Source organism: Drosophila subpulchrella, chromosome 2L (assembly GCF_014743375.2).
Source record: "Drosophila subpulchrella strain 33 F10 #4 breed RU33 chromosome 2L, RU_Dsub_v1.1 Primary Assembly, whole genome shotgun sequence".
Classification (NCBI taxonomy): Eukaryota; Metazoa; Arthropoda; class Insecta; order Diptera; family Drosophilidae; genus Drosophila; species Drosophila subpulchrella.
In genome coordinates, this window is record NC_050610.1 from 6,418,165 (window position 1) to 6,436,836 (window position 18,672).

Consider the following 18,672-nt stretch of genomic DNA (forward strand, 5'->3'; position numbering starts at 1 on the left):
TGTCTTGGGATCCAGTAAGTAATTCATACTAAATCCCCATATTTTGTATCAATTAATTAATATATGTTAATTTATTTATAATCATTATTTCACAATCCAATGCGATTTCTAAATCCTTATACAAAATCTAGCTTTCGTTTTACATCTCTTTCTATACCATTGTAATTGATTTCATTTTTAGTCATAGATACAATTATTAATTTATTTTATAATTAAATAATTAGTAACATAATTTGGTTTTCTGCGACTTAAATATTAATCAATACACACAGGTATACAAAATTGAAATACATATTAAAACTGTTGCTCCCCTCGCTTACAAATAAGAATTGGTTTAATTTAAATTACAATAATCGAATCACTTTGTCTCTTGAATTTTATGAAACTTTAAAGTTTAAACAAAATAATCATTAAGCAAAAGTGTAGTGTCGAGGATGGGGAGTTTAACCTGATATCACGTATATTTGGGTTGGTGAGGCAATTGGCGAATCCAGGGATATAATTGTAGGATGGCTGCTTAGTTAAAAAAAAAACAACACATCAAGTGCTAAATAATAAAGGAAGTTTAAATTGCGAACAGAAAGAAATGAAAAAAATTAAGGTCTGTGGAAATTGTAATTTGTAAATTTTCTGCCAAGCCACCTTCTAAGAAAGCTTCAAATAGGAGGGCGGCGAACATTTTTTACGCAAAAACTTAATTATATACAATGGTAAGCAGGAGACCAGCGTGATGAGGGAAACCTTCCATAGAAAATCGTACGACCAAATAAACTCCCAGTCTAAAAACAAATAAAACGTGTTATATTTTATTTTTACTGTTTTCAAGCTTTGCTTACCGAAATACTCATGCAACACTGCCAATGAAATGAGATAGAGCGCCAAACTGAATAATTCCGCAAGCACCATTAACCTGCAATTATGAGTCTCGAATAAGTATCTTATCTAAATGTCAAGAAAGTTGCCAGGACTTACCTATGCCAAGTGCGCACAGTGAGAGCCACCATAATAAGCTCTGTCATAATTAAAGCCGAGAAACTGATCGCCACAATGTGAATAAACTCGTCCACAAACAGTATAAGCGCTCCGTACATAATGACGCCGCCTTGGTATATGCTGATGAGTACCCATATAAAGAAGGTCTTATAACTAAGACTGCGTCCTTTGGACAGGTCCTTATAAAGCTCCGGATACGTGACGGCCGTCTCCGATGTGATGTCCTGGTCAAGCACCAGTGAGAACACCGGAAACATAGTGTACAGCGTCGAATAACCAACCATGAGAAAGCCCTGGTACAAAGCCACCGAGCTGAGGTAGAAAACAGCCGAGAAGACCGCCTGCAAGGTGGTGATGATGAGACCGCGGTGGATGACGAACTGTGAGAGGGCCGCCGAACGTTTATAGCTCCGGCGGCCGTGAATGAGCAGGAGCTTGGCGATGTGCGAGAACTGCGGAATGCTAAAGTCGCCGGCCAGCGAGGCCTGTCTTCCCTCGCGTCCCTCAATTCCAACTCCGGCGTCTGCCTGCTGAATCATGCTGACATCGTTGCCACCATCTCCCACGGCGCAGGTTCGTTTGCCTGTGTGCTTCTGAATGAGGGCCACCACCTGGGCCTTCTGGGTGGGCGAGCAGCGGCAGCAGACAACTGCCGGCGAGGCCGTGGCCAGCTCCAAGAACTCTGGTCTGTAATACTGCAGGCAGACCTCGAGGGACTCGCCGGAGATAACCAGAGCATGCCCCTGCTTGCGTCGGAAGCTGTTAAGCTCCTGGTGGGCATCCGTTCGCGTCTTAACGGAACGCAAAACGTGCAGTCCCTGATTTCGGCCAATCAGCTGCGACGACTTAGCAATACAGCATGCGGTTTCCAGTTTGTCCCCAGTTAACATCCAAACGCGAACGCCGGCATTGCGCAGCAGCTCCAGTGTTGGACGCACGTTCTCCTGGAGACGATCCTCCACGCCTGTCAAGCAGAGCAGTTCGAGCTCACGTTCAAGGGATTCCGTGACTGCCGCCACCTTGGCGACGCGATCGGTGATGCTGAGTCGAGCCGCATTATAGCGCGTCTCAAAGTCGGAATACTGCTCCTCGGTGAGAACCTTTTTGGCTACCACTAAAGTTCGAAGTCCTTCTCGCGCCATGTTGCCAGACTCCTCGCTAAGCCAGTCGTTGTACTGAACGATGCTGGACATAACCACGTCAGCACCCTTAAGATAGAACGTTATCTGGCCCGACTTGCTCTCGCGCACTATAATTCCCATGCGCTTGCTCTCGCTAGTAAAGGGAAACAGCTGCAGGATCTGGTAGTGCAGTAGAATGTCATCTGGATAGAAAATAAAGATCAAAATTAGCTGCTAATAAAGATTGCTCTATGGATCTACTTACTGTCTTCGCTGGGGGTCTTCACCTGCAACGTCATTGTGTTGAGATCCCTGGCAATCAGGGTGAGGCCCACCTGCTCAGTCCACTTTACAAGCGCTATCTCATCTGGGGACGCAGCCTGATACTGATGCTCCGTGTCTGTACTGCCAGGTGCCTCGATGTTTATCACAGACTTCGTTGGCGAGTTGTTGCCGCCAGTGACGGTCGATGCCGTGGACACGGATCGGTTGTCCTCGTCATCGCTCACCGGCGTAACATTGTGACACAGGGCCAGTGCTCGCACTGCCTCCCATTCACGCCATCCCTCCGGACGACGCATCCTGTTGCCGGCAAACATGATTGGCTTGTTCGACTCTCCGCCGCTGCTCGAGCTAGAAACGCTGCCTTGCTGCTGTTGCAGTATGTTCCCAGAAAGCTTCTGTATCATCTGGCCAATGTGGTGAAACGTGTCCGCATCGTGCGACACTATGCCCAGGTGGATCTTCTTGAAAACCATCTCGTTTTGAGTAAGTGTACCCGTCTTGTCGGTCAGTACGTAAGAGATTCTTCCCAGTTCCTCGGGTATGGTTGTTGATCTCACTACAGTTCCCTGGATATTAGAGTCATTCTGCATTTGCCATGAGTAGAAGGCCTTTCCCATGTCCAGATTTACACGCAGACTGATTGGAATGATGTAGGAGAACAGTAGCACAAAGCGGAACATGTATCGGTACCAGGGACCGCCGAATCCCTTCAGCATCATCATGACTAGAGACAAGCCAAGCACGGCACAGAACAGAACCTGTAATTAAAAAAATTTAAAATGAAAAAGGAGTCCAGTCACCAAAAGCTACCGACTATAGGGTCTCACCTTGGTCAAACCGTTGATCTCCATGTCCAGTAGGCCCACCTTGGACCTTGGCTGTGAGTTGTTCATCACACTGCGCGTTTCGCATCCAGTGTATATGACGATTCCGGTGGCTGTGCCGGCGGCCACAACGGTGTTGGCCCACAGAGTGTTCTCCACACTAAGTCCGGTGTCTTCGCTGCCGTCCGCCATGCAGAAGGTGGCGATGAAGCTGTGGATGTCGTTTTGTGGCTTCTCCACGTAGAAGCTGGCATCGATGCTGTGCAGCTCTGAGTCGCGACTGAGCTTCTGGGTGTAGGGGACGGCCAGGCGGGGTTTCCAATCCGTCTCGCCGTCCAGTTGGTCCGTGCGCACGAACACCGATCCGCTGCGATCACTGGTACGTAGCAGGATCAGATCCGAGGGCACACGCTCGTTCTTCTCAACGATTATGATGTCACCGACCTTCAGCTTGGAGCTGGGAACCATCTCGTAGCCGCTGCCGTTGGTGGCCGACAGACGCTTGTACTTCTGCGAGTTGACCTCGTGATCCCGCTGATGACGGCGCAAATCGTCGACCGCCTCGCGGCAAATGGTGACCATCAGGACGAAGCCGAGGGGACCCCAGTAGGTGTAGGGGTAGCCGATACGGATGTCCGGAATGAATTGCGACAGCGCCATCAGCAGGAAGTATAGATTGAGGAAGAAGCGAAACTGCTCGAACAGCACCAGCGGCAGGAAGGTGATGAAGTTGTACTTCTGGTTCCGGATCTCATTAGGCGGAAACTTTTCTGTATTGACCCGGCCCAGATTTACGGTGCGGGCCCTCAGTTCTCGTGGCCGGAACCATTTGCGCCAGCAGCTGTAAAGACAGACAAGGATCAGTATCACGCTGCTCTCGGTAAGAGTGTGAGCCAGGAACATCCTTCCGGCCGATCTCCCCAGTCATACACATAACCCTCTTATTCCCGGGATCCAATACTATGGATTGGATTGAGGGGGACGAGCTTTAAGCTTCAGTCATTTGAGCGATTTCATCTATCGTTTCGAATTGCTTATTGTTTCACATAGAATTTGGTTAGTATTTCGAAAAAAAACGGAAAGAATGTGTTGTTACAAATATTCTTTTTGTTATGGAATTTATCTAACCATTATAAATTGGCTTTAGCACTCCATAAAGTTAGAAAATACATTTCTCAGATTTAAATAAGCGTTGCTGGGGTCCGATAAAACAAAAATTCTTATCAAGAACATTCAATTAATACAATACATACAATACATTTATATAATCTTTAACCCTTAAAGAATTAATCTACATTCTTTTGTTACATTAAAAGAAAACAATTATAACGAACAATTGAATATTTGTTATACGCTTTAAGACTAAACTTTAAAATTCAATTAAACTTCTTTGGAAAAACATGCGTCGTCAAATGAGCAATAGTGAAATTCAATTAAATTTCTAGTTTTGTCTGGTTTTAGAAACATGTTTGATAAACCAAAATGAGCAACGTTAGCTCGTACATATACAATTTTAGAGTATTAATCTTTTTGTACTTGGAATAACCAATAATTATGGCATTTGCAACTATTGATTTACATATTTTAACAATTCCCACGAACCTGAACCTTTTACGGTACCCTAAACAGCTATAAAACCTATAATATTCATATGCTAATGGGAAAACCCTATATGGTGGAAAGTGCTTCGCCAAGCGAATTAAAATTTCAATCACAAATGTGCATGGGTCCATTTAAGGGAGACGACCTTGAGTGGAAAATCGATAATAAAAACTCGAAAAATAAACAAAAGTGAAAATTCAGACAACAACAAAAGTCGGGGGAATGTGTATGCATGTACATGTGGGTATATACGTGGGTGTTTGTGTGAGTGAGAGAGAGTGAGCGAGTAGGAGGTGGAAAGCCTGGCTTTGCGGGTGTTAGAGCGAGAGGGAACACGCTGCAACCCGACCGATTAACTGTTATTAAGATTAAATACACTGCAAGAAAGATGATAAGCAAGCGAAAGAAAATCCCCCAATTGATGATTCACACCTAAAGAGATACCAGCGGTTCCGCTGGCGATTCAACAGCGGAATATTCTCGCGAGTCATGGGCGTTGCAGCCGAGTTTTGGGAGGTAGCGTCATCCATGTTTTCTCGCCGAGATTCGCAATCACTTTACAAGCTGTGCCAATTTAATTTTGTAGTCTTATGATGATGCAGCCTTTGTTCTCGGCGGCAGCTGTGATTTCAATTCGCTGATTTCCTTCGGCCCTTTTCACATAATCACAAACGCGGCACATGGCACACGCATTCACTGGCAAAACTCCGCAATATGTAGTTCGAATTTATCCTAAATTCTTATGCACAAAACAAATGTGAAAATTCCGTATGAAAACTGCGTCGTCTGCGCGTTTAACAACCCTGTCTTTGGTTCCCCAGAGAAATCAATAAGCGGAAAAGGGACAATCATATGTTTGTTTTCTAGCAGAGCTGCCACTGTTCGCTGTTCCACACATCTGGTAACGCTACAGAAGGCGCGCAGTTTAAATAATCGAAATGGTAGGGTGTGCAATTTTATGACCCCTTTATGACTGACTCAGCAGCTCTTCTCGTCGCTTTCGTTAGCACTCGATTGTTAATTAAATAAGCTCTTGCCGGTTGTCTACGCTTCAGCTGCCTTAGATCAGCGCGGAATGCTCTTCTTATTTGTTTGCCCACGAGTAAACTTGTTTTTCTACAGCTTTTTTATTTTTAACGACCATTCTACTTGGCCGCTTGTGCTAGACGTGTGCGAATAGAGCGCGCTTCAAAGTTTTGTCAATATAACACACACATTTATGCGAGTTGGCCAGACGATTTCGTGTCATGATCTCATAAGAAAAAGTTGCCAAATCTGCTCAGCGAAAGTTCATCGACTTATCTGCAGCAAAAGACCAAAAAACTAACAAAAGGGCCCGCAGAATTAATAACTCACCTGTGTGACTCACATTGCACTTCAAAGTCAGCGCTTTTAACCATATTCAAAGCCTTAGGGCTGCTCTTTGTCCATAATCCCAAAGTGTGTCACGCTATTTAAATACGCCTAGATGCGTTTTTAATGTATTTTCGCCTTTTAGCGATTCGCTTATCGGTCGAAATGTGATTCAGCCGAGGACTCAGCCATTCTGTTCGAATTGAAATTCACTCGTCAACAGTTGCAGCGGCCATAACAAACAATTGCCGCAATTCGTTTCGTTCTGAGCAATTAACTGGAAATTTCAAAACGATTTGTAGACCTCAGCAGATTCGATTGCATAGCACTGCCCAAGCAAATATTGTGTTCCGCCTTTCCCATTAAAAATAGACTTTAAACAGCTGCCACTATTGAGATCTGCGGAAGTGTGCTCTTTTTCTGATCCACACAATTTGAGATTTGGGTTTTAAATCATTTCCAAAAGGAGTTTTATTTCAGTAGCCAAACACATCCAAAGAAATGGTCTTATTTCAGATTGGATAAATTAAATTAACAGTCGAAATACGAACGTGACAAGTTTGAATCTTTATTACTTCATCACGTAAACAAATATTTGCAACTTATACTGCAACTATTAAACCTTCAAACTCAGTAATTAGATAAATGTGTTTATCCGCTCAACGGCTTATGGTTTGATAACAAAATATCAAATTTATCTTTGTCCTATAATAAAATAACAATAAACCATTCCGCAGTATGGTATTTCGGAATAGGTGTGATGGATGAAAGTGCATTATCTTACTTATCTATTAAGTAGAGACTACTTTCCTATAATACAGGCGTGCTTTTATCAATTTTCTATCCAACTATGTATATTAGTTTATTTTAATGACTAACCAGTTTAAGACCCCACCTTACAAAAAAAATGTAAGTCATTAGACGGAAACACAGTTTACCGCACATAAAGAGCAACGAAAACGCCAGAAGCGGTAAGAGAAAACCATTTCCCACTTAAAAGAGCTATTGAAAAACTGAGCAAATGATTTGTCTAATTTATGCATACTCCCCTCACAACTAACTCAACCTATTTCTTTTCACGTCTGTGTGTCACACTGCAAAGAAACTTATTTACAATTTAGTGCCAAAGATAGGTGTTAAGTGAGTTGGTTGGGGCTCGGAAAAATGTTTCAAATTACTAATAACGAATCAGTTTTGGGTTTGGTTTTTGAAACGAGACACACCTTTTTTTTCCCCCAATAATAATAGTTCTCTTTACAAGTTGTGTTCCCTATAACGACTCTCAAATGTGTAAAAAAAAACTTTAGTCGCCGTTCCGTATTGAAAATATCGCGTAGGGACAAACTCAAATAGTATCACCCACAAAGCAAAGAGGCTAAAAATATAAACAAAAACCAATGATCTGAAAACAATCTTATTGTGACTCAAACAGTTCATATCTACAATTTGTGCACATGAATATAATATAAAATATAAAATCTAGAACTCACATAAATAAATTTTAAAAAAAATCTTGAAAAAAAGATATATGTTAGGTTTAATACGGAAAAAATAAACTACATTGAGTACAATTACTATTTTATTTCTAAGCACATATGGTTGTCACGGAAAGAGTCAAATTTGTTTGCTTTGGAGGGAGTGGAAACACGTGTGCAATATACCCTTCCACGGGTAACCGGAATGGAACGAGGTGAGCTATGAACAGTGTGACTTGGCTTTTGGTTATTAACCCACATTGCCGGTGGGAGGAAAACAATGCCAGTCCAAGTTGCGGGCGTCAATCGTTTTCGCTTTTCACCGCCCAGCCCCCCTTGGCCTTGCTTTTTCCTTTCCCAGCCATTTGCATTCGCAACTAGATAAACAGCTAACGGCGACTAGAAAATAATAACATTAGGCGTTACCATTGACAGTTTGTGGCGCAGCGGAGGCGGAGGTGGTGAATGGGGGCGTGGCTGACCAATTTGCATGAGGTTTACACAGAAAGAATTCTGACGTTCTCATGTGAGTTTAAATGCTCTTAAAAATAGAGCGACAGATTTGAGGTTGAAAATGTTTTTTTTGTGCTCGAATCAAGTTGAGTTGACGGTACTTTCATTATATATCTTAACAACTAAACTTTTACTCCAGTCAGTAGTGTATGTCAAAAAGTGGTTAAGTAAACTCTATTTAACTTTTTTCTTCTCAATATTGAGAACATTGATACCAAAAAGTTCTTACACGGTTTTTCAAGAACGCATGTTTTTAATTAAAGAACAATGTACTTGAATATTTCTCCCAGTGTAGTGAAAAAAGCTTGGGAAATGTCTGTCGTCAGTTGGCAATGGCCATATTTAATGCAATTACAACTGTTTCGATTCCTTGAATTATTATTAAAGAGGTTTTAATATTTCATTGAACTCTTGGAAAGAAATTGATTCAGTTTAAACTAAATTATATAATAATGTATGTGTAACCACATTTAAACAGTTGGTTTACTTGATAGAGTAGTGGAATATTTTCGTACATAGGGAAACTTAAATGCCGAGCTGGTTCCACAACAGTGGCCACCGTGGCTGCCACAATCACACCAACAAACTGTGCCGCATGGCGCCTCACTTTGCAATTCTAATCGGCCTGTCGAAATCTTTGAGCCTCATATAACCGAAACGGCAATCGGAGTTGAGTGCCGAATATGAAGCGAAAAAACCGGGAAAAGTTTCAAACAGGCGGAAAAGCTGGGCTCTGAGTAACTAAACCTTCAGAAAAAACTTGAGTCTGTCGTGGTCAGGGGCGATAAGAGGGCTACAAAGAGTTAAAGACGCACTTGTAAATCAAAAGATGACATTGGGGCATTGGAATAGGCGATTGTTATTTCATAATGATGAGCCGTTTTTTGAGTAAGGCTACACAAATTATTTTTAAATAACAAGACCTAATCTACACTTTGATATTTTCGATTTTGTTATACAAAATGTATCTATAAAACGTATATCTAGCTCTAGAGCAGTGGTATTGTCATATAAGCTATATGTTTACTTTTCCCACATAGAAGATTACAAATAGATTTTCACATAGAGCTTTTCTTTGTTAAAGTTTCCGAGTACGTCATGTTGCTATCGTTGTAAACAATTTTGAATTTAAAAATACTATCACCGAATCTATTGACGCATTGCGGAGTTCGTGGCTTCATTCGGTAATTTGGTCAACAATCGACCTGATTCTGATAAGCTGCGAAAAGGCGACTGAGAAACTTTCAATTTTCGACACAAAAAGCTGCCACTAACCAAACAACGAAAAAACCCTACAAAGCTACTTCTTCTGTGCAACTCGTTTGTATTTTTTAGAAACCTTGAAAACAACAATGTGTAGCCAAACCAGCTGGGGAGCCAAAGCGTCGGGAACTGGTTTCGGAATTTTTAGCATTTCTGGGTGACTTCTTGAGTCGTTTTTATTTTATTTTGTATTTTTTTTTTAATTTTGCTCGCCCACCAATCGGGTTCCAAGTCACACGGCAAACATCGATTAAAATGCACAGGTAACGGGTGGAGTTGTGTGCTTTTGGGCAACATTTCGCGGCAATTAGAGTTCCGCCAAGAAATATGGGGGCTCAATGTTTGCGTTAACTTTATGCCTTGTCACCCAACCATCTTGCCCGTCTTGGCCACTATTTATAGCCGTGTTTTTGTTATTATTCCCATTTCCATTCGTTGAAATCTTCCCCCAGACCTGGAAGTCGTCACGTTTATCGATTTGCAGTACGTCGCAGCGCAGAAACCGAAATGTTTTCAATTTTCTTTCTCCGATCCACTTTCAGACGTGTGAGCCCGTTCGCCCGTTCGCATGTGCCGCCTTTCTCAAAAGTTCTCTCGTGCTCCCTCTCTAATTAGCTAAATTAAAAATATATCTCGGAGTCGCTATATAGATGCATTCATTGTTGTACATATATGTCATACATGTGCGGCCCATACATCTCTCCACTCGCCTTCAGCTAGAATCATTTTCTTGGAAATGTGTTTCGCAAAAGATCTAATTTAAAAGTAACGTACTCGTAAAATTGCAACACAACCCAATTTGGCTCACTCTGCTCGATTCAGAAGCCTCAAAAAAGATTTTTGCTCAAACCGAAAGAAATAATAAACAATTCCAAGTGCCAAAAACAAAACAACAACTTGTTCGGCATTTAACTGTTGAATCGTGAAAGTGATAGAATGCCAAGAAAGAGAGGTCAACGTTTTTCTTGATTTGTTTGGCAAATATTTAATAATACAGAATTATTTATAGAGGTATTGCGAAAAGTATCTACCCAGTGTTGGGGTAAAACCAAAATATTTCTTTAGGAATTTACAAAAATTCCTTTTAATAATTTTGATAAGAGCGTGGTATTTGTTAAAAGGAAAAAGGCAAAAATAGCACTTGACCTTGCAAAAGCGATAAGAAAACAGTGCTAAGAAATAATATTTTTTTGAAAAATGTGCTTAATACAAAATTTTCTTTTCTAAAATCACAAAATATTAACATTTTTTGATTTAAAAAAAATCTATTGTCAAGGGAGCAACACCTGTGTGTTTCCCATGTTTTGCTGGCCAGTGAACAGCTGTTGCCTCGCTATTTACTTGCCCGCGATTCCCGCTACTGCACTATTGCAGCAGTGAAATGGAAATATTGCGCATACGCAGCGTTGACGAAGGGTAACGAGCGGATCGCACCGAAGCGGAGACTCACCTGCAGAGGCACAGCTTGCAGACGTTGCCAATGCTGCGACTCTTGCTCTTCCGCCGGTTGTGCTGGTAGAAGACGGTGGAGGAGCCATTTTCCGGATCGACAATGGTGCTGTGCGTACCGCCATTGTTGATGTGATCCCCCGGAGCAGCAGATCCTGCTGCTCCCACTGCCGCAGTGGTTACTCCATCGGCAGGGGTTACTCCAATACCTCCGATAACGCCGGCAGTGCCACTCCCACCTACCGAACCCGCCCCCGCGACGCCCGATGACGTGTGCGTTAATTGCGCCAGTTTCGAAATGCTGCTATAGATGCCGTTGGAGTTCTTGGCGCGCTCGCGACTCCGCTCATTTCTATAACGTATCTGGCCGGCGGCAGAGCCAAAACTGTGGGATCCAAAGAGATTGCCCAGAAAGCTGCCTCGGCCGCCGGCGGCAGAGCTGCTGGCACCGACGTCGACGTCGACGCCACTGTAGCCCGTTGAGCTTTTGCGCCGCCTGCCACTGTTGATGTTGTTGTTGTGGTTGCTGCTGCTGCCGCTGCTGTTGATTTTACCGCTCGGGACATCGCGGCGTATGAGTAATTCCGTCTCTGAGTCCGTTTCGCTCTCTTCGTCGAAATCGCGTAGCGGTAATTTGCTCTCAGCCATTTTGAAGTGAGCAAGAGAAGAAGGAAAAAGAGGCAGCAAGCGTAGTTGGCTTAAGTGTGGGTGCCTTTGCTTTTTGGCGCCCGAATTGAACTTATTAACACCTTAATTGGATATGCAATTTTTCTCCTACTATCAGCTGTGTTGTTTATACTCTAGATAAAAATAAATGCCGAGCAGTCTTATTGCCACGTTTTCATTGAGCAATTCCAGGTGTAAACTTCACTGCCGCTCCTTATCACACCTGAGTTTCATTTTTTTATTTGAGCGGTAAACAGGTAGGGTAAACACCATATACGCGTAAATCGCAGGCATTCCCCGTGGTGGAGGTCCGCTTATCGGTCGAAACGGTTGCCGGCTACCAAATCGTCACTATCAGATTGCAAGTGCCTTCTATTGCTCAGCGTTTTTATTTAATTGATACGAATTCGATAAATAAAAGGCCAAGGCCCGGGCCACACAACACATACAACACACACATGCACAGGCCATTCAGGTAGCACTTCGAATTTCCAAGCTTTTCGCGTTTTCATTTAGAAAAACAATTGTTGCCCTTTATTTGGCCCTGCTTTGGGCCTCTGCCAGCACATTTTTTATTTATTATTAGCCCGGATGTTGCACGAAAAACTAGAAAATCCCGGAAGCAACTTGCCAGCGAAATAATTTTGGCCAAACGTTAATCAGCTGGCTTAACAGAGTACTGTTAGTTAGGCGCAGCGCTTTGCAACACTGTCTGAGTCTGAGTCGTGGCTGTATAAATTTTAATTTATTTAAAAGGGAATAAATGAAATTACTACCAAAACTGGAGTTAAAACTTGTAGAGAATGTTTAATGGAAAAGTTCAAATTGTAAGCCTATCAAGGCTTATATTTTTTAGCTAAAAAAGTTACCACCTACGCCTATGTTATAAAGCAACAATTGCTTTCTTCGCTTTTCAACACTTGTAGGCGGAAAGTTTAAACTTTCTTGAAAGATGTTAAGTTAACTTAAGTACAAATTGGTATTTTACAACAGCTTTCAAACAAATATTCTTCAAATCTTAACCCTATTAATTACCACATTTGGCTTGTATAAAATAGTAATTGTTTATTCGTAGCTTACATTAGCAAACAAACAATAAACGGGAATTTACACAGAGATCTTAAACAGCTAAAAATAATATGCCCGCAATGGTTAGCGTTAAGCATATGCCTTACCATTGACTTTGATAATTTAAAAGTATACAAATGATTTCCAACTAATACGCGACCAATCCGAATTAACCACTCAGGAGGAGCCACCTTTGTCAGGCTGCCGTGTTCGTGGACATTTGATCAATACGCTACCATAATACACTTGCTCAGCTACGCTCCGTCTGCAGCGTTATGTTCGAGTCCGAGTTGGAATAGTTGTGCTCCAGTCGGGGTCGAAACTCGTCCTCGCCATCCGAATAGGAGCCCACCGACCGACAGATGCTGAAACGAATTAACAATGTACAATGTAAGATATACAAGGATGTTCATTATTAAAAGACACATAAATGTCTATGTCTGATTCAGTCTGATTCATAAATATTCGTAGTATTAAATCATAATATCAGACCGCACTCGAGGGGTATATATTTGCAATTCTTCGTAACTCTGTGCCTAGAGATAATGGGAATTATATTACCGTTGAGTTGACGCATAGCCCTCGATGGCCAGGGCTTGACTCACTCCGGGCGGCAACAGCTGCTGGAGCAGTGCATCCTTGACCGCATTGACGCTTGTCGGCAATGGCACGTGGTTCATGTCCACCGACGAGTGCGACTGCGACAAGTGCGGTGCAGTCAGCCCGTTGGCCAAGCGTGCTTCTCCACTGCCGGCTCCTCTTGCCTTTCCATCCCTCTCGTCGACCTCATCCCTTTGCGACCGTTCGATGTAGCGAAGAGTGCGGAAAAGGTCCAGCAGATTGCCAAAGGTGTTTCGCAGATCGCAGTGACCGGTGATGTCGAAGCACAGCTGAGAGACGTTTTGGCGCAGCAGGTAGATTGCATACTTGGTCTGCTGCGACGGCAAAATAGAGCGTGTGTACAGAGGGAATCTGTAACAAAATAACATAAATAAGCATTACAACATTTTTAGTTACTTAAATTATTTAATGGTTATGTGACTTTTATCAACCTTTTACAAATCGATACATAAGCACTCATTGTACCCGATTGCACTTACTCTCTGGTGGTGTAGGTCAACTCCTTGATATCGTCCACAATCCTTGCCCTCGAAGGCTCATACAGAATTCGGTTCCTCAGCGGACGATCCATAATGATGGCCAACATCTGCACCATGTGGGCAATGTAGCCCAGGGCTGCACTCACCGCCAGCGGTGAGACGTTTTCCAGCAGCTGTGCATTGGCCGCCTGGCGTGAATCGCTTGTATATTGCTCCATGTGGGGGAAGGCGATGCCGCAGATGCTGAACTGTTGTCCGCCCACATTCTGGATGTTGTAGATCTCCTGCAGCTCCAAGACCAGGGTGGACATCCTCCGCTCCACCTTTTAAAAATAGTTAATTAACAGCTGTTCATTAGGAATCCACTTTGTTACTCCCACCTGTCGCACTATTTGTCTTCTTTGATCACGCTGTTCCAGCTGTTGGGGTGACAGGGTGCGCAGCTCCAGGCGTTCTTGCTCCAGTCGATGTCGCTGGCTGTGGAGCTGCTGCTGCAGTGCCTCGCGCTCTTCTCGCATCTCTTCCAGGCGTTGTCGGGCCCGATCGTTGCGCTGCCGAAATGTCTCCCGTTCCGCTTTTAGCAGTCGTTGCTGGCTGCTTAGCGCTTCGATTCTTCTGGTTAGCTGCTGGGCATTGTAAAGCGTAAGGGGCGCGATCAGCTGCTGCTCGGCGAGCAACACGCTTAGGGCGCGGCCCATGGAATGGTGATGATGGGCGGAGTGGTCGCCGGACAACGATGTGGTGCGAGGCTTCAGGCGCAGCTCATTCCTGGTCACACAGTGCACACTGAGACGGGCGATTTCCCGGCAAACCTCGGCCATTTGACGCATCTTCTGCTGATGCAAACGCTGCAGACGTTGCAGCATGAGCAGCTTGTCCAGGTTGTTGCTGCGCCGGATCTCCTGCTGTTGGCACTTCAGCTGGGCATAACGCATCGTACTCATCCGCAGCACGGGACTGGAACTCCGGCTGACGGCCGGCGAGTTGATACCCTCATCCTGCGGCTCCTCCAGCTCTTCATCCGCTGCGTAGTTCTGGTAGTGCAAATGCAGCTGCGACTGCAAACCCTGTTCGCTTATCGTCGACGGGGAGGCAAACTGCTCGCCATTGAGCTGGAAAACCAGGCAATTCCGTCCACACTGGGACAGAGTGAGGGGTGACAGTGGTATGAGGCCGGAGAAGTAGACGCCCCAGCTAAAGAGTAATTCCGGTGGGCGTGGCAGCCGGCTGGGCGTAAGATGTGACCTTCTGTAAACAAGAAAAGTGTGAGGGAAGTTTTAGTTGGAATATAGGAAAACTAGATACCCGTGCATCTCCTTAGTCCTTTGGTCAGTCTCAGCCGGTTGGCCATCCCTCCGCTCCGCCGGATAGTGCTTCCACACCTTGACGCACACACACTGCGCATTGGTTTTCCGCCAGGCCTCGTCATCTGCACAGATCTCCGCCCACTTTTGCTGCTGGTGGCGCTGCGGCAGCTTTTCACTTGTGTAGAACGCCCCGCTGTCCTTGTCCGTGTGCAGAGTGTAGTAGAGAAGCACATCCTCTGGCTCCACCTGCTCCAATGACTTTTCCTGCGGTCCGGACACTATATTGAATCCCTGAATTCGCGCCAGGTTCCGCAGTCGCAGTTGCTGGGTGGCCAGTGGCAGCCACTTGCGGCATCGTGGCCGCAAATTCATCGTGATACGCGGATCCGGGCGAACTACGGATTACGCGAAGCCCGCAGCCCGGGTCATGGTGCACTTAAACAACGTTTTGTTGTAGTTTTTCCTAAATAACTTTTTACAAAAAAAATTATGAGTCCGAACAGCTGTTTTCCGGATGCGTTAGTGTTGCAAAACGTTAAGAACAGTCTATAGAGGTGTTGCCTATTTTCTAGCTGATTTTACTATTTTATAATAGCTTCAACGTGGATTGAAAATTATAATGTGTAATTTTTTCCCACATATTAAGATTTAATTTAGGCATGATAGAAAAGTATAGTACTTAGCAAAAGGCTTATATAAATCCATCGAAAAATTTAAATTAAAGTTCATTTGGCTATTTAAAGCTAGGGTGTCTGCACAGCTAGATCCCATTGTTGCCAAGACTGGTCACACTAGCAAGTTCGTTTATTTTGCTTTGTCCGCCCAAAAGGAAACTTGCTGCAAGGACTCCACTCCAAAGTTGACTTTATTATGAGCCAGAACGATGCTCAACTACATTAGAGATGCAATCATGGCACCAACGACACGCAGCAGCCCCAAGAACAACAACAGCAGCGCAAGCCAGCGAGCGGGCGAAGCTCTCAAGGATGCGAACTCATCCGCGTCCAGGGAAACTGCAGGTGCTCCAATGCGTGGCTACAAGGTTACTGATAACGAGCGGACAAGGAAATACGGCATCGGAGCCAATTCCCTGGAAATTTTAATAACCAAGGCAAAAAGCAAATTTCCGGTAAGAAAAACTGGGAAAACTCCTGCGTAGAAGCCCAACAAAACACCCACCCACTCACAAAGGGGGCCAGAAAGTTCCTGGTCCTGGCAATTTCAAGGCCACGTCCCTGGCAGTGGCTTCCGCGTTTGTTTGGCTCTCTTTCAATGCCACCGAGGGGCGGGCAGTGCGCATGTCTCGGTTAGGAAGCTAACCACCTGTTGAAGAAGCGTCCTTGCCCAGCCAAAAAAAAACTTGCTGAAGGCCACTGAACCAGGAATTGGGCGAGACACTCTGTCACCCTGGCCTCGTTATATTTGAGCCATGTCAAGGGCAGCTTAACTTAATCAGCTTGTTTCTTTTAGCTACTCGAACTCCACTTGTATTTGGCTTCTGATGGCTTTGAGGTGTCCGATGATGAGTACCTGAACAGCCTGCCCGCCCAGACGCTGTTCATTGTGGCTGGTCCGGATGCAGTCATTACAACTGGTGAGCTTGACAATAAAATCTTAAATTTTACCTCTAATGTTGATGATTTCCCTTAGATGCCGACTTTGAGTTTGAGAAGATGCGACAACAGTCACCACTGCTAAAGGTTGCCGACATTTTCTACGACTTTATCGAACAGCATCCGGAGAAGTTCCGCCGCATGATCACGGAGTACGAGCACCAAAAGCAACGACGCGTCCTGGACAACACCAAGGCTCACCTTAGTCTGAAGGCCGAGCACGTGGAGTGGTTCGAGGGCGGGGAGGAGCGCTTTCATTCCAAGGAAGAAGCCATGGCCATGCGGGCTCAGACACGTGTACGCGGCTATTACTATAAGGCCAAGGAGGAGCTGACCCGTAATCCCTTGTACCGCCAAAATGCCAAGGCACGCCAAGTGATAAACTCGGTGCTAGAACAATTTCGATACCTGCTCATCGGTTGCGACTATTTCTCCATGATGTTCGACAGAAAGTGTCAGCAGAAGCACGAGTTCCTGCAGCAGTCAGTGGGCGAAGAGGAAACGGACGCTGGCGGTCTTCCCAGCAAAAGACTGAGGAAGGTGATCAAGGAGTACACAAAGGAGAACTGCATACTCGACGAGTGGTCCGTGTCCTTGTGCTCCAACTTGGGCGATTTCTATTGCATGGGCGCCTTCTCGGAGAATGGCAACTGTTGCTCCATGCAGCACACCATCAATCCGTATGCTTCGCGCGAGAATCTGATTTTGTTTCAGGTCTGGAACCTGGACCACCAAATCGAACTGTGCCGCACGATTCTGCCAGCCCTTGTGGCCAGTGTAGAGGACCTGGTGAGCCATCCGCAACGAAAGTGTTCGTTGCACAAGAAGCAAGTGGTTGACATCTCCGTTCTTGAGTACTTTCTGGAAATATTCTCGCTTAAGAATCTCAAACTTGTGCACATTGTTTGCCACGAAAAGGTTCAGCGGTCAAACCGTTCTAACGGTCGATTGCTTTGCCCAGATTGTCATGAGTATCGGATTGTGCAGGAGCTCATGGAAGTGCAATTGGATAGTCCTACCCCCTAAATGGTTTATCAAAAATGTTAAATATCTAATTACCTAACCAAGCAATATTTTAAACAATAACTTTAAACAACGCATATTTCACTTTAGTTGGCCTTAACTTTAAAATATTGAATATTTTTGTTTTGGAGTCTATTTTATCGCTGATCTCAAACGAGATTAATTGTACAAATGAAAATTATCTCAAAGTTAACTATCAAACCGTACTGTTGAAAGTATTTACATATAAAATACGTAACTAATAACATACTTATATGCATTTAATGTTAAAATAGCTTGACAGACTATTAGAATTATGTGGCTATGCAATATCGGTAGTAAACCTAGATGTAGATGTTCGTTGACTGTAACGCTTGTAGTTGAGAATTCAATACGTTTTGTTGGCGTTACATCGATCAGCAAGTCCAAAATATTATATATTGATATATTATATATACATACATATATATAAATGCGTTTTTGATTAGAAATAAGAATATTTAGAAATGTATACTGTATACACAGTTATAAAAAATGTATACGCTTAAGTCGAATTTAAATTGAGTTTTTGTTAAAACTTGACAGGATAAAAGGTTTTTGCTACACTTGGCTTCTCTGTACCTCTACGATTTTTCTATAAACTAAATGATTTCCTTACCTAACAACAACAAAATATACCACGAGCCCAAAAATCGTTTCCCATTTATAAAAATGCAGTTTATTGATTTTACTTCTCTTTATTTACTAAAAATGTTTACTTCATAAAAAATTATACAACACAAAAATATATTTTATATATGTATCAAATAATATTCAAATAAATGTAAATTTTAAAAACATTCGTATGCATACGAACTGATTAAATGAATAAATATTGATGATAAACAGAAAATAATCTTCAAGGATGAAATTATAATGTTCGCAAGTAACAAAAGTATTTAATATATTATTAGTCGTGTTTGATGTGCGCTTTCGTGTTATCCGGATACATATCAAGCATAGTCGATTTCTTGGATTTTGTTTCGTTTCGTTGCTACC

General features: G+C 43.5%; 3 protein-coding genes across 4 annotated transcripts; 1 reads left to right on the forward strand and 2 right to left on the reverse strand.

The window, feature by feature from the left end:
- Positions 1–41: 41 nt before the first annotated feature.
- LOC119548365 (probable phospholipid-transporting ATPase IIB) lies at positions 42–11,526 on the reverse strand. Of its 2 annotated transcripts, none has more exons than XM_037855581.1 (6): positions 10,880–11,526; positions 3,227–4,064; positions 2,380–3,157; positions 973–2,317; positions 837–910; positions 42–779 (listed from the first exon to the last, which is right to left on the reverse strand). In XM_037855581.1, exons 1-6 carry the CDS (start codon positions 11,524–11,526, stop codon positions 646–648), a joined length of 3,816 nt encoding a protein of 1,271 aa, XP_037711509.1. In that variant the 3' UTR covers positions 42–645. The 2 variants fall into 2 exon arrangements, with proteins under 2 accessions (XP_037711509.1, XP_037711510.1); XM_037855582.1 differs by lacking the exon at positions 10,880–11,526 and adding an exon at positions 5,258–5,635 and having other exon boundaries at positions 646–779.
- Positions 11,527–12,583: 1,057 nt separating this feature from the next.
- LOC119548153 (UV radiation resistance-associated gene protein) lies at positions 12,584–15,532 on the reverse strand. Its single transcript, XM_037855253.1, has 5 exons — positions 15,018–15,532; positions 14,093–14,960; positions 13,713–14,035; positions 13,174–13,584; positions 12,584–12,977 (listed from the first exon to the last, which is right to left on the reverse strand). The coding sequence occupies exons 1-5, from the start codon at positions 15,389–15,391 to the stop codon at positions 12,863–12,865; spliced, it is 2,091 nt and encodes a 696-aa protein (XP_037711181.1). The 5' UTR covers positions 15,392–15,532; the 3' UTR covers positions 12,584–12,862.
- A 276-nt stretch (positions 15,533–15,808) lies between these two features.
- LOC119548402 (DNA fragmentation factor subunit beta) lies at positions 15,809–18,515 on the forward strand. The gene is made up of 3 exons (XM_037855638.1): positions 15,809–16,148; positions 16,490–16,613; positions 16,670–18,515. Exons 1-3 carry the CDS (start codon positions 15,903–15,905, stop codon positions 17,656–17,658), a joined length of 1,359 nt encoding a protein of 452 aa, XP_037711566.1. The 5' UTR covers positions 15,809–15,902; the 3' UTR covers positions 17,659–18,515.
- The last annotated feature ends 157 nt before the right edge of the window (positions 18,516–18,672 follow it).